The sequence below is a fragment of the Pseudopipra pipra genome, chromosome 29, assembly GCF_036250125.1.
Source record: "Pseudopipra pipra isolate bDixPip1 chromosome 29, bDixPip1.hap1, whole genome shotgun sequence".
In the NCBI taxonomy this organism is placed as follows: Eukaryota; Metazoa; Chordata; class Aves; order Passeriformes; family Pipridae; genus Pseudopipra; species Pseudopipra pipra.
This window is the reverse complement of record NC_087577.1, coordinates 718,171-732,270: the sequence shown is the minus strand read 5'-3', so window position 1 is coordinate 732,270 and position 14,100 is coordinate 718,171. Positions and strand designations below refer to the sequence as shown.

General features: G+C 48.3%; 2 protein-coding genes across 3 annotated transcripts in view; one reads left to right on the top strand and one right to left on the bottom strand.

The window, feature by feature from the left end:
* Nucleotides 1-8,897, top strand: part of POGZ (pogo transposable element derived with ZNF domain) — a 34,999-nt gene extending 26,102 nt beyond the window's left edge. For both annotated transcript variants that reach the window (XM_064638596.1, XM_064638594.1), the window contains exons 14-19: nucleotides 1,870-2,010; nucleotides 3,177-3,236; nucleotides 4,244-4,356; nucleotides 5,713-5,737; nucleotides 5,900-6,221; nucleotides 7,521-8,897. In XM_064638596.1, the coding sequence (XP_064494666.1) occupies nucleotides 1,870-2,010; nucleotides 3,177-3,236; nucleotides 4,244-4,356; nucleotides 5,713-5,737; nucleotides 5,900-6,221; nucleotides 7,521-8,741 (1,882 nt within the window). In that variant the 3' untranslated portion in view covers nucleotides 8,742-8,897. The remainder of the gene's footprint in view (nucleotides 1-1,869; nucleotides 2,011-3,176; nucleotides 3,237-4,243; nucleotides 4,357-5,712; nucleotides 5,738-5,899; nucleotides 6,222-7,520) is intronic.
* Nucleotides 8,898-11,279: 2,382 nt separating this feature from the next.
* The window catches only part of PSMB4 (proteasome 20S subunit beta 4), a 5,227-nt gene continuing 2,406 nt past the window's right edge, over nucleotides 11,280-14,100 (bottom strand). Inside the window, 4 exon segments of the mRNA XM_064638342.1 lie at nucleotides 11,280-11,415; nucleotides 11,978-12,066; nucleotides 12,963-13,079; nucleotides 13,216-13,450. Coding sequence (XP_064494412.1) covers nucleotides 11,403-11,415; nucleotides 11,978-12,066; nucleotides 12,963-13,079; nucleotides 13,216-13,450 — 454 coding nt within the window. The 3' untranslated portion in view covers nucleotides 11,280-11,402.

The window sequence follows — 14,100 nt, the reverse complement described above, 5'->3', positions numbered from 1 at the left end:
AAATTTCCCTGTTTCAGTCTGACCCCGTCCCCCCTGTCCTGTCACTCCACCCCTTGTACAAAATCCCTCTCCTGGAGCCCCTCCAGGTGCTGCTGCCTCATCCTCAGGATCATTATTTCTTGCCATTTTCCCATTTATTACCCACTTCCAGATGATTTATAGGGAGTGGGAAACACCAACACAGAGTGGGAAACACCAACACAGAGGAATGAGCGAGTTCCTCAAACCCTTAAATCTACTTTTCCCCCAACAATGGTATAATCCCACGATCCCAAGCCTAACAAAGCTCTCCCTCCCCTCCTGCAGGAGTGTCCTGTGCCTGGAATTATTATTTCTTGCCATTTTCCCATTTATCACCCACTTCCAAACGATTTCCAGGGAGTGGGAAACATCGACACCGAGTTCCTTAAATCCACTTTTCCCCCAACAATGATATAATTCCACAATTCCAAGCCTAACAAAGCTCTCCCCCCCCTCCTGCAGGAGTGTCCTGGGCAGACAGACATGCCTGGAATTATTATTTCTTGTCATTTTCCCATTTATCACCCACTTCCAGATGATTTCCAGGGAGTGGGAAACACCGACACGAGGAACCAGCGAGTTCCTTAAATCCACTTTTCCCCCAACAATGGTATAATTCCAAAATCCCAAGCCTAACAAAGCTCTCCCTCCCCTCCTGCAGGAGTGTCCTGTGCCTGGAATTATTATTTCTTATCATTTTCCCATTTATTACCCACTTCCAAACGATTTCCAGGGAGTGGGAAACACCGACACCGAGGAACCAGCGAGTTCCTTAAACCCTTAAATCCACTTTTCCCCCAACAATGGTATAATTCCAAAATTCCAAGCCTAACAAAGCTCTCCCTCCCCTCCTGCAGGAGTGTCCTGGGCAGACAGATGTGCCTGGAATTATTATTTCTTGTCATTTTCCCATTTATTACCCACTTCCAAACGATTTATAGGGAGTGGGAAACACCAACACGAGGAACCAGCGAGTTCCTTAAATCCACTTTTCCCCCAACAATGGTATAATCCCACAATCCCAAGCCTAACAAAGCTCTCCCTCCCCTCCTGCAGGAGTGTCCTGGGCAGACAGACGTGCCTGGAATTATTATTTCTTATCATTTTCCCATTTATTACCCACTTCCAAACGATTTATAGGGAGTGGGAAACACCGACACGAGGAACCAGCGAGTTCCTTAAACCCTTAAATCCACTTTTCCCCCAACAATGGTATAATCCCACGATCCCAAGCCTAACAAAGCTCTCCCTCCCCTCCTGCAGGAGTGTCCTGGGCAGACAGACATGCCTGGAATTATTATTTCTTATCATTTTCCCATTTATCACCCACTTCCAAACGATTTATAGGGAGTGGGAAACATCGACACCGAGTTCCTTAAACACTTAAATCCACTTTTTTCCCAACAATGGCCCTAATCCCACAATCCCAAGCCTAACAAAGCTCTCCCTCCCCTCCTGCAGGAGTGTCCTGGGCAGACAGACATGCCTGGAATTATTATTTCTTATCATTTTCCCATTTATCACCCACTTCCAAACGATTTATAGGGAGTGGGAAACATCGACACCGAGTTCCTTAAACACTTAAATCCACTTTTTTCCCAACAATGGCCCTAATCCCACAATCCCAAGCCTAACAAAGCTCTCCCTCCCCTCCTGCAGGAGTGTCCTGGGCAGACAGACATGCCTGGAATTATTATTTCTTGTCATTTTCCCATTTATTACCCACTTCCAAACGATTTCCAGGGAGTGGGAAACACCGACACCGAGTTCCTTAAATCCACTTTTCCCCCAACAATGGTATAATTCCAAAATTCCAAGCCTAACAAAGCTCTCCCTCCCCTCCTGCAGGAGTGTCCTGGGCAGACAGACGTGCCTGGAGTGCAGCTTTGAGATCCCAGACTTCCCCAACCACTTCCCCACCTACGTGCACTGCTCCCTGTGTCGCTACAGCACCTGCTGCTCCCGGGCCTACGCCAACCACATGATCAAGTGAGGGGGAAAAAATGGGAATAAAACCGGGATTTGGGGGTAATTCCACCTCCCCGAGGGGCTCTGGGGGTCACTCACCTTTTTAAAGAGGAAAAGAAGTCCGGCATTCCCAAAAATCCCACAAAAATTATTGCCAAATCCGGGTGTTTTGGTACGATTTGGTGCTGGTTTTTAGCACTTAGGCCCGGGTTTAACCTCCTGGGACACAAGACAAGCAGAGAAAATGTTATTAAATGTTATTAACCCGGGGGTTGGGCCTGGAAATGTGGGGTTGGGGTGGTTTTACAGCCCTTTGTCCAGAGCAGTTGTGACTTTTGTCAACTCTTTTTGTCTTTGTCCAGAGCAATTATGACTTTTGTAAACTCTTTTTTTGTCTTTATCCAGAGCAGTTGTGACTTTCTAAACTCTTTATTTTTGTCTTTGTCCAGAGCAATTGTGACTTTCTAAACTCTTTTTTTTGTCATTGTCCAGAGCAATTATGACTTTCTAAACTTTTTTATTTGTCCAGAGCAATTGTGACATTCTAAACCCTTTTTTTTTGTCTTTGTCCAGAGCAATTCTGACTTTTGTGAACTCTTTGTCTTTGTCCAGAGCAATTATGACTTTTCTAAACTCTTTTTTTTTATCATTGTCCAGAGCAGTTATGACTTTCTAAACTTTTTTATTTGTCCAGAGCAATTGTGACTTTCTAAACTCTTTTTTTATCATTGTCCAGAGCAATTATGACTTTCTAAACTCTTTTTTTAATCATTGTCCACAACAATTATGACTTTCTAAACTCTTTTTTTTTATCATTGTCCAGAGCAGTTATGACTTTCTAAACTTTTTTATTTGTCCAGAGCAATTGTGACTTTCTAAACTCTTTTTTTATCATTGTCCAGAGCAATTATGACTTTCTAAACTCTTTTTTTATCTTTGTCCAGAGCAATTATGACTTTCTAAACTTTTTTATTTGTCCAGAGCAATTATGACTTTCTAAAACTTTTTTATTTGTCCAGAGCAATTATGACTCTCTAAACTCTTTTTTTTTTCTTTATCCAGAGCAATTGTGACTCTCTAAACTTTTTTTATCTTTGTCCACAACAATTATGACTTTCTAAACTCTTTTTTTATCATTGTCCAGACCAATTGTGACTCTCTAAACTCTTTTTTTTTTTCTCTTCCAGCAACCACGTCCCTCGGAAGAGCCCCAAATACTTGGCTTTGTTCAAGAACTACACTGCCTGGTAATGCAGAGCTGGGCTTTGTTAAACCCGGGTTTAATTCATCCCCTTTCATCCCCCTGGGAATCCCCTCAGTCCCTTTGCTGATCTCCAGCACCTGGTTGTTTTATTTTAATTTATTTATTTTTTTACCACCCAGGAAAATAAATGAATTTCTGGCTTTAGGGATTTGGGGGGAGGGTAAATGTTGGGATCCCACTGTCATTTTTCGGGGTGTCTGCACTGGAGGGTGATGTTTAATTCTAATTATTAATGAGAAAATGGGCGTATTTTTATGGCTGTATTTTTATTTCTCTTTTTTTATTATGGCTGTATTTTTATTTCTCTTTTCTATTATGTATTTTTATTTCTCTTTTTTATTTTGGTGTATTTTTATTTCTCTTTTTTATTACGGTATATTTCTATTTATTTCTCTTTTCTATTATGGTATATTTTTATTTATTTCTCTTTTCTATTCTGGTGTATTTTTATTTATTTCTCTTTCCTATTATGGTGTATTTTTATTTATTTCTCTTTCCTATTATGGTGTATTTTTATTTATCTTTTTTATTCTGGTGTATTTTTACTTCTCTTTTCTATTATGTATTTTTATTTCTCTTTTTTATTATGGTATATTTTTATTTATCTTTTTAATTGTGGTATATTTTTATTTATTTCTCTTTTTTATTCTGGTGTATTTTTATTCCTCTTTTCTATTCTGGTGTATTTTTATTTCTCTTTTTTATTATGTATTTTCATTTCTCTTTTTAATTATGGTGTATTTTTATTTCTCTTTTTTATTATGGTATATTTTTATTTATTTCTCGTTTTTATTTTGGTGTATTTTTATTTCTCTTTTTAATTCTGGTGTATTTTTATTTCTCTTTTCTATTCTGGTGTATTTTTATTTATTTCTCTTTTTTATTACGGTATATTTTTATTTCTCTATTTTTTTATGCTGTATTTTTATTTCTCTTTCTCCCCCCTTTTTTCTCCCTTTTTCCCCTATTTTCCCCCTTTTTTTCCCCCAGTGGGGTGAAGCTCTCCTGCTCCTCCTGCCTCTTTGTCACCTCAGAGGGGGACTCCATGGCCAAGCACCTCGTCTTCAACCCCTCCCACGAGTCCAGCAACATCATCCTCCAAGGTGAGAACCCCAGAAAACCCCAAAAAAAAGGGATTATTCGGGACATAATTCCCCAATTCCCAGCTGGGGGGTCAAACACCTCATCCCCCAAGGTGAGAAAACTCAGGAAAACCCAAAAAAAAAGGGATTATTTGGGACATAATCCCCCAATTCCCAGCTGGGGGGTCAAACACCTCATCCCCCAAGGTGAGAACCCCAGAAAACTTGGGAAAACCAAAAAAAAAGGGATTATTTGGGACATAATAATAAACCGGGAAAAAAAAATGAAAAAAAACCTGAAAAAACCCCTGAATAAACTCTGAAAAAACCCTGAAAAAAAAGCTGAATAAACTCTGAAAAAAACCTAAAAAAAAAGCTGAATAAACCCTGAAAAAAACCTGAATAAACTCTGAAAAAACCCTGAAAAAAAAGCTGAATAAACTCTGAAAAAAACCTGAATAAACTCCGAATAAACTCTGAAAAAAACCTGAATAAACTCTGAATAAACCCTGAAAAAAACCCCTGAATAAACCCTGAGTAAACACCGAATAAACCCTGAATAAACCCTGAAAAAAACCCTGAATAAACCCTGAACAAACCCCGAAAAAAAACCTGAAAAAACCCTGAATAAAACCCTAAAAAAACCCTGAATAAAACCCTGAAAAAAACCCTGAATAAACCCTGCAAAAAACCTGAAAAAAACCCTGAATAAACCCTGAGTAAACCCTGAACAAACCCTGAATAAACCCTGCAAAAACCCTGAATAAACCCTGAAAAAAACCTTGAAAAAACCCTGAATAAACCCTGAAAAAAACCTGAATAAACCCTGCAAAAAACCTGAAAAAAACCCTGAATAAACCCTGAACAAACCCTGAACAAATCCTGAACAAACCCTGAATAAACCCTGAAAAAAACCCTGAATAAACCCTGAATAAACTCTGAAAAAAACCTGAATAAACCCTGAGTAAACACCGAATAAACCCTGAAAAAAACCCTGAAAAAACCCTGAATAAACCCCGAAAAAAACCCTGAAAAAACCCTGAATAAACCCTGAAAAAAAACCTGAAAAAAACCCCCCTGCACCGATTTCGTGTTAATTGCACCTATTTAGTATTTATTTGCACCAATTTCATGTTTATTTGCACCAATTTCATGTTTATTTGCACCAATTTCGTGTTTATTTGCACCGATTTCGTGTTAATTTGCACTGATTCGGTGTTTATTTGCACTGATTTGGTGTTAATTTGCACTGATTTGGTGTTAATTGCACTGATTTGGTGTTAATTGCACTGATTTGGTGTTAATTGCCCCGATTTGGTGTTTATTTGCTTCCATATTTTATTTACTGAGCTCCCACCGTCTGTGTTTCCCTTCCAGGCCCCCCTTGGATCTCACATTCCAGGTAAACCCTTTGTGTGAACCCCCATTTCCCCCCTCCCGGCTCGGGGCCGGGTTTTTCCCTCCCCGGATTTCCCCGGGAGGGATTTCCCAGGAATTCCGGAGGGATTTCCCAGGAATTCCGGGAGGGATTTCCCAGGAATTCCGTGTCTTCCCTCCCTCCCAGGCACCTCCAGGGCCAGGCCCCGAGCCCGCAGCCCCCCAGCCCTCCCAGCTCCATCCCAGCCCAACCCGCGGCTCCCGACCCCGATCCCGACCCCGCTCCCGCCCCGGAGCGGCAGGAGGAGGAGAACCCCGGCGATCCCGGCGATCCCGACGATCCCGGCGCGGGGGAGGCCCCGAGGGAGCCGGAGGGGGGCCGGAAGGAGCAGCTGTCGGTGAGGAAGCTGCGGGTGGTGCTTTTCGCCCTCTGCTCCGACACCGAGCAGGCGGCCGAGCACTTCAGGAACCCCCCGCGCCGCATCCGCCGCTGGCTCCGCAGGGTCCAGGTAGGACGGGGGGGAGAATGGCCTCCCAGCCCACAGGGAAGTGTCCTCTTCATCCCATCCCATCCCAAAGGGAAGTGTCCTCTTCATCCCATCCCACAGGGAAATGTCCTCTTCATCCCATCCCATCCCATTCCAAAGGGAAGTGTCCTCTTCATCCCATCCCACAGGGAAGTGTCCTTTTCATCCCATCCCATCCCAAAGGGAAGGGTCCTCTTCATCCCATTCATCCCACAGGGAAATGTCCTCTTCATCCCATCCCACAGGGAAATGTCCTCCCATCCCATTCCAAAGGGAAATGTCCTCTTCATCCCATCCCACAGGGAAGTGTCCTCTTCATCCCATCCCATCCCACAGGGAAGTGTCCTCTTCATCCCATCCCATCCCACAGGGAAATGTCCTCTTCATCCCATCCCACAGGGAAGTGTCCTCTTCATCCCATTCATCCCACAGGGAAATGTCCTCCCATCCCATCCCATCCCACAGGGAAGTGTCCTCTTCATCCCATCCCAAAGGGAAGTGTCCTCTTCATCCCATCCCAAAGGGAAGTGTCCTCTTCATCCCATCCCATCCCAAAGGGAAGTGTCCTCTTTATCCCAGCCCATCCCAAAGGGAAATGTCCTCTTCATCCCATCCCATTCCAAAGGGAAGTGTCCTCTTCATCCCATCCCATCCCATTCCAGAGGGAAATGTCCTCTCCATCCCATCCCATTCCAAAGAGAAATGTCCTCTTCATCCCATCCCAAAGGGAAGTGTCCTCTTCATCCCATCCCATTCCACAGGGAAATGTCCTCTTCATCCCATCCCATTCCACTCCACAGGGAAATATCCTCTCCATCCCATTCCACTCCACAGGGAAATGTTCTCTTCATCCCATCCCATCCCATTCCAAAGGGAAGTGTCCTCTTCATCCCATCCCATCCCATCCCACAGGGAAATGTCCTCTTCATCCCATTCCACAGGGAAATGTCCTCCCATCCCATTCCACAGGGAAATGTCCTCTTCATCCCATCCCATTCCAAAGGGAAGTGTCCTCTTCATCCCATCCCATCCCACAGGGAAATGTCCTCTTCATCCCATCCCATTCCACTCCACAGGGAAATGTTCTCTTCATCCCATCCCATTCCAGAGGGAAGTGTTCTCTTCATCCCATCCCATCCCATTCCAAAGGGAACTGTCTTTCCCCCCAAAGATCTCAGCCTGAGGCCGCTCCCTACACACCGACCAAACCCTTCCTTTTGGTTCCCTGAGGTTTTTTTGCCGCCTTTCTCACTCCAAGGGCGGAATCTTTTCCTCATGCAGGCGTCCCAGGAGGAGAACCTGGAGGGGAAGTACCTGAGCCTGGAGGCCGAGGAGAAGCTGGCGGAGTGGGTGCTGACCCAGCGGGAGCAGCAGCTGCCCGTCAACGAGGAGACCCTCTTCCAGAAGGCCACCAAGATCGGGCGCTCGCTGGACGGGGGCTTCAAGATCTCCTACGAGTGGGCCGTGAGGTTCATGCTGAGGCACCACCTGAGCACCCACACGCGCCGGGCCGTGGCCCAGCCGCTGCCCAAGGGCGTGGAGGACAGCGCCGGCTCCTTCATCGAGTTCGTGCAGCGCCAGATCCACACGCAGGACCTGCCCCTGTCCATGATCGCCGCCGTGGACGAGATCTCCCTCTTCCTGGACGCCGAGGTGCTGGGCGGCGGCGGCGACGACCGCCGGGAGAACGCCCTGCAGACCGTGGGCCACGGCGAGCCCTGGTGCGACGTGGTGCTGGCCATCCTGGCCGACGGCTCCGTCCTGCCCGCCCTGGTGCTCTACCGGGGCCACGTGCGGGCGCCCGCCAACGTGCCCGAGTGCATCCTGCTGGAGGCCCGGGAGGGCGGCTACAGCGACGACGAGGTGATGGAGCTGTGGGCGTCGCGCGTGTGGCACGAGCACGTGGCCTGCCAGAGCGGCAAGGGCATGCTGGTGCTGGACTGCCACCGGACCCACCTGAGCGAGGAGGTGCTGGCCGTGCTCAGCTCCTCCAGCACCCTGCCCGCCGTGGTGCCCGCCGGCTGCAGCTCCAAAATCCAGCCCCTGGACGTTTGCGTCAAGAGGACCGTGAAAAACTTCTTGCACAAAAAGTGGAAGGAGCAGGCCAAGGAGATGGCGGAGGACTCCTCGTGCGACTCGGACATCCTCCTGCAGCTGGTCCTGTGCTGGCTGGCCGAGGCGCTGGAGGTCATCGGGGACTCGCCGGAGCTGGTGCAGCAATCCTTCCTGGTGGCCAGCGTCCTGCCCGGCCCCGACGGCACGGCCAACTCGCCGGCGCGCAACGGGGACATGCAGGAGGAGCTCATCGCCTCGCTGGAGGAGCAGCTCAAGCTGGGCCGGGGCGAGGAGGAACCCCCCGAGCCCCAGGAGGGGGAGACCCGCCCCGAGGAAGCGGCGGATCCCGAGATCCTCCACCGGCTCTTCGAGGGAGAGAGCGAGACCGAGTCCTTCTACGGCTTCGAGGAGGCCGAGCTGGAGCTGCTGGAGGAGGAGGAGACCTGAGCTGAGACACACAAAAAAAGAACAGAGAAAAAAAAAAAAAAAAGGGGTTATTTTTTTGAGAATAAACGTTGGATTGAGACCATGACACTTCCCTGTGGATTTGTGGGGTTTTAGGAATTTTTTTCGTAGGCGATCGCTCGAGATTCAAATAAAACAGACAGACAAACAAACAAAGAAAAAAACAAAAAATAGCCATTTCTGCTGGTTCATTTCGGGAGTTTTTTCGTGCTTTTTGTTTCTTTTTTTCCCCCCTTTTTTTTGTTTGTTTGGGTTTTTTTGGTGTGGTTTTTTTTGGGTTTTTTTTGTTTGTTTTTTTTGGTTTTTTTTTGATTTTTTTTTTGGTTTTTTTAAAGAAGGCAAAAAAAAAAAAAATCACTGTTTTTGGTATTTTTTCCCTGAAAAATAATCTCGTGGGTGGCTGTTTTTACCTCACTTGTATCAAGAGTTTCTGGGGTTTTTATCGTGCAGAAATGTGGATTTTTTTTTTTTATTCCCAATTGGACATTTGTCAATTTGTGACTGTTTCAGGGGGGGGAAAAAAGGAAGGAGAGGAAGAAAAAAAAAAGCAGATGTAGCTGTGGAAAAACCAGTTCTCAAAACCTTTTTTTTGGGGGTTGTCTTAAAAAAAAAAAAACCAAACCAGGTTCTTTTTTGATCCTTGGTTTTGTGACACTCGACCCCGGGGAAGCTCCATTCCTGTGGAATTCCTGCTCTTCATGGATTGGCCCAGGGAGATTTTTGGGGTTGCTTTGGGTCTTTTTGGGGGTTTTTTTTGGTTATGAATTTGCCCAGGGGGTGAAACCACACCGGTTTTCCTGTTCCATGCCAGCAGATTTGGGGTCGGGAGCAGCTTTTTAGGGGCAGAAAACCCCCCCCCAAAAAAAAAACCCTCTCGTTTTTCCCGGTGATTTTTCCCTGGAAAACCACCCGGCCCCCACCTTTGCTCCAAAGAATTCCCCACAGAGGGCACTGGGACGAGGAGAAAAACCCCAAATTGTTCTGGGATCTCCCTCCCAGACCCACAAAACGTTGCCCTTTAATTCCCACTAGTGACAAACCCCCTTTTAGATCCTTCCAATCCTTTAGGATTAGGAAAAAAAAACAAGAAAAAAATGGGATTTGGGAACCAAACTGTGACAACAACGACAACAAAGAACTATTTGTTTTTATTTTTCACTGCCAGCTTCGAGGTTTTTCTACGATTTGCATGTTTGGAGGGGGTTTTTTAACTGATTTCTGATCCCAGAAATCCAGAGGCACCTGCACCTTTCTGTTTCCATAGGTTTTTTTGGGGTTTTTTGTGAGCCTTTCCCTCCCCTTTTCCCTCCTCTTCTTCCCTAAGGCAAGCAGGAAGCAGCATGTGCAGCCCTGTAAATGGTTCAGCTTGGAATTGTACAGCCGTGGAAACGTTGAATAAAACCAGGGAAATGGAGTTTTTTTTCTAAACCCGTGTTTTTATTCCCCGACCCCACTCTTGGAAATTCCCAGAGGGATTTATTCCCACCCCCCTCCCGCCCTCCCGAGCCCTTCCCGTGTCCTGGAGAACCCAGAGATGGGGTTTTAATTTAAGTTTTAATTTAATTTCCCCCCCCCTCTTTTTCCAGGAAGGTTCAGTGCCACGACTGACTCTTCCCCCACTGAGAGATTTCCTTCTCTTTTTAAATAAATAAAAGTTGGATAAAAATGTCAATAAAACTCTTCCTGAAGAAATGTATTTACTGGTGGTTCTCTGTGCTGGTGAAAACACCACTTTCATGTTGATTTATGTCCTTATTTTGCTGAAATATTCCAATATTCCACCGAAATAGTTCCATATTTTACAGAGAGTTTCATATTTTGAAGTGTCTCCTTTTACTATTTCCTTATTTTACTGAAATATTTCCTTTATTTTTAACTTAAGGTTCAGCAAAATATTTATTTTATTCTTCATTTCTTTCCTTAAAAAACCCTGAAAATGCCCCAATCCAGCCCTTTATCCCTGTTTTTTTCCCGGATCCAGCCCCATCCCTCCCAGGAAACCCCCCCTTCCCCCCTGAGGTCATTTTGAACCTCCCAAAAAACGTGATTTTTAACAAAAAAAATCTCTTCCCAGACGTGTTTTCCTTCCATCCACAGGTGACTCCTTAAGGTGGATTATTGAGCCCTTTTGCCTTCCTGGAATTCCCTTGGATTCCCAGCTGGAATAAGGCAGGACCTGCTCTGTGTAAGTCTCGATTTGGGGCAAATCTGGGCTGTTTTGGGGGCTGATCCTGGAGCCCAGGGCTGGCCTGAAGCTGCTCCAGGGGGGGTTTTAGGTGGGATATTTGGGAAAATCCCGGAATCCCCACCCTGGAATGCCCAAGGAACGTGGGGATGTGGCCCCTGGGGACAGGATTTAAGGGTGGCCTCAGACTCCACAATCCAACCTCAGCAATTCCAAGATTCCAACAAAAACAAGTTGCAGCTTCACCTGGAATTCCGAGACCCTCCCACCCTCAAGTCCCTGGTTTGGGAGGATCCCAGATTTTTTTGGAGGGTCCACAAACACAGAGCCTGGTCTTAAAAGGTCTTGGTTTTATTCCCAAAAACACGGATGGGACATTCCAGAGGGACATTCCAGAGGGACCAGGATACAAAGGGTGGGACACAAAGGACGCGACGACCTGGAGCAGCTCCCGGAGTTCACTCGAAGCCGCTGCAAGAAAAGGGATTGGGAAGGTCAGGAAGATCCCCCCTGGAGGTGCCACAGGGATTCCTACACCTGGAATGTCACCCTGGAGCTCCTGGATGTCCCCTGGAACACCTGGATGTCCCCTGGAGCTCCTGGATGTGCCCTGGGACTCCTGGATGTGCCTTGGAACACCTGGATGTCCCCTGGGGCTCCTGGATGTGCCCTGGAGCACCTGGATGTGCCTTGGAACACCTGGATGTGCCCTGGAACACCTGGATGTGCTCTGGAACTCCTGGATGTGCCTTGGAACACCTGAATGTCCCCTGGAACACCTGGATGTGCCCTGGAGCTCCTGGATGTGCCCTGGACACCTGGATGTCCCCTGGAGCTCCTGGATGTCCCCTGGAACACCTGGATGTCCCCTGGATGTCCCCTGGAGCTCCTGGATGTCCCCTGGAGCTCCTGGATGTCCCCTGGAACACCTGGATGTCCCCTGGAGCTCCTGGATGTCCCCTGGAGCTCCTGGATGTCCCCTGGATGTCCCCTGGATGTCCCCAGCTTGTCCCCCCGACCCCGGGAGCGTTACCTGACCACGTGGGCGATGTCCCAGTTGGCTTCCAGGGTCAGGGGTCCCTCCACCTGCACCCCCTTCTCCGTCACGGTGGCGAGTTCATACTGAGGGGAGAGAACGTGGGAATGAATCCTTGGAATTCCACACCCGGAGCCAGGTAGGCCTGGAATTCCACACCTGGAGCCAGGTGGGCCTGGAATTCCACACCTGGAGCCAGGTGGGCCCTGGGGACGCCCCGATTAAGGAGAGTGTCCCCCCAAAAAGGGTTTGGGTTTGATGGGGGGGATGGTGGGAAAGGATTCCCAAGGGGAAGGATTGGAGCCTCTGGAGGGCAGAGCTGCAGGGATGGGACAGTTCTCCAAGGAAATCCCCCCAGAGGGGGATCCTGAGCGGCTGGAGCTCGGGATCTCCTCAGCTCCCACCCTGCCCCTTCTCCTGGGATCAGGGAGGTGGGGCTGGGAGGGGGATTTTCCTGGGATCAGGAGAGGTGTATCCAGGTGAAGGGGATCAGGGAGGTGTCTCCAGGAGGGATTCCTGGGATCAGGGAGGTGTCTGCAGGAGGGATTCCTGGGATAAGGGAGGTGTCTCCAGGAGGGATTCCTGGGATCAGGATGGGTGTATCCAGGTGAGGGGGATCAGGGAGGTGTCTCCAGGGGGGATTCCTGGGTTTTTGGGCTCAGGGAGGTGTCTCCAGGGGGGATTCCTGGGATCAGGATGGGTGTATCCAGGTGAGGGGGATCAGGGAGGTGTCTCCAGGAGGGATCCCCAGGTTTGTGGGCTCAGGGAGGTGTCTCCAGGGGTTCCTGGGCTCAGGGATGTGTCTCCAGGGGGGATTCCTGGGTTTTTGGGCTCAGGGAGGTGTCTCCAGGGGGGATTCCTGGGATCAGGGAGGTGTCTCCAGGAGGTTCCCCCGGGTCTGTGGGCTCAGGGATGTGTCTCCAGGGGGGATTCCTGGGTTCCTGGGCTCAGGGAGGTGTCTCCAGGGGGGAAGGACACGGACCCTGTTGAAGGATCTGGCGTCCCTGTAGTAGAGGATCCGCAGGCAGCGCTCCAGGAGGTCCCGGGCCTCCTCCTGGGTCAGGCTCTGCTTCTTCTCCAGGACCTCCCTCATCAGGGGCTGGGGGGAGGGAGAGGAGTGAAATAAACCCACGGGACTTAATTATTGAGGCAACAAAACCCAGTTAAACACGACAATGTAAACTTCGAAAAGTAAAATAAATAACAGCATAAAAAAGCCTAAACTCCAAGCCCACCTGAGCCAGGTAGGCCCCGAACCCCGTGGCCAACGTCGGCGCCTCGTAGGCCACTCCCAGCATGTCCACGTATCCCAGGAACCTGAGGGCACAGGGAAGGAAGAGGGTGCTCAGCCCTTGGAATGGGCTGCCCAGGGAGGGGGGGGATTCTCCAGCCCTGGGGGTTTTTAAGCCCAGACTGGACGTGGCCTCAGTGCCACGGGCTGGGAACCACGGCGGGGTTGGACTGGATGGTCTGGGAGGTCCCTTCCAACCCATCTATGATTCTATGGGGGGGATTTTGGGATGGAATTCCCGCCCCATTCCCGTTGTTTTTCCCTCTCCCACCAGGTGATGGGGGGCCTGGACATGTTCAACTACCACAAGATGCTGATGCTGCAGGGGCTGATTGCAGCCAGGAAACACATGGACAGGGTGGTGCAGATCGTGCAGCAAGGTGGGAAAAGGGAGCTCTGGGAAAGGGCAGGGAAGAGGTTTGGGAGGATCCTTTGGGGATGGGGAATTCCAGACCCTGCTCTCCCAGCAGGATCCAGCTCCCCGAGCCTCCCCTATTCCCAACCCCTCTGTGTTCCCACAGGATCCCCCCCTTCATTCCCAACCCCTCTGTGTTCCCACAGGATCCCATTCCCACTTGATGATCTCGGAGGTCCCTTCCAACCCAGCTGATTCTGTGATTCCATGATTCCATGATTCTGTGATTCCATGATTCTGTGATTCTATAATTCTATAATTCCATGATTCTATAATTCCATGATTCTATGATTCTATAATTCTATGATTCTATAATTTTATGATTCCATGATTCTATAATTCCATGATTCTATAATTCTATAATTCCCTGATTCCCTGGTTCCCTGATTCCATGTTTCCATGATTCCCTGATTA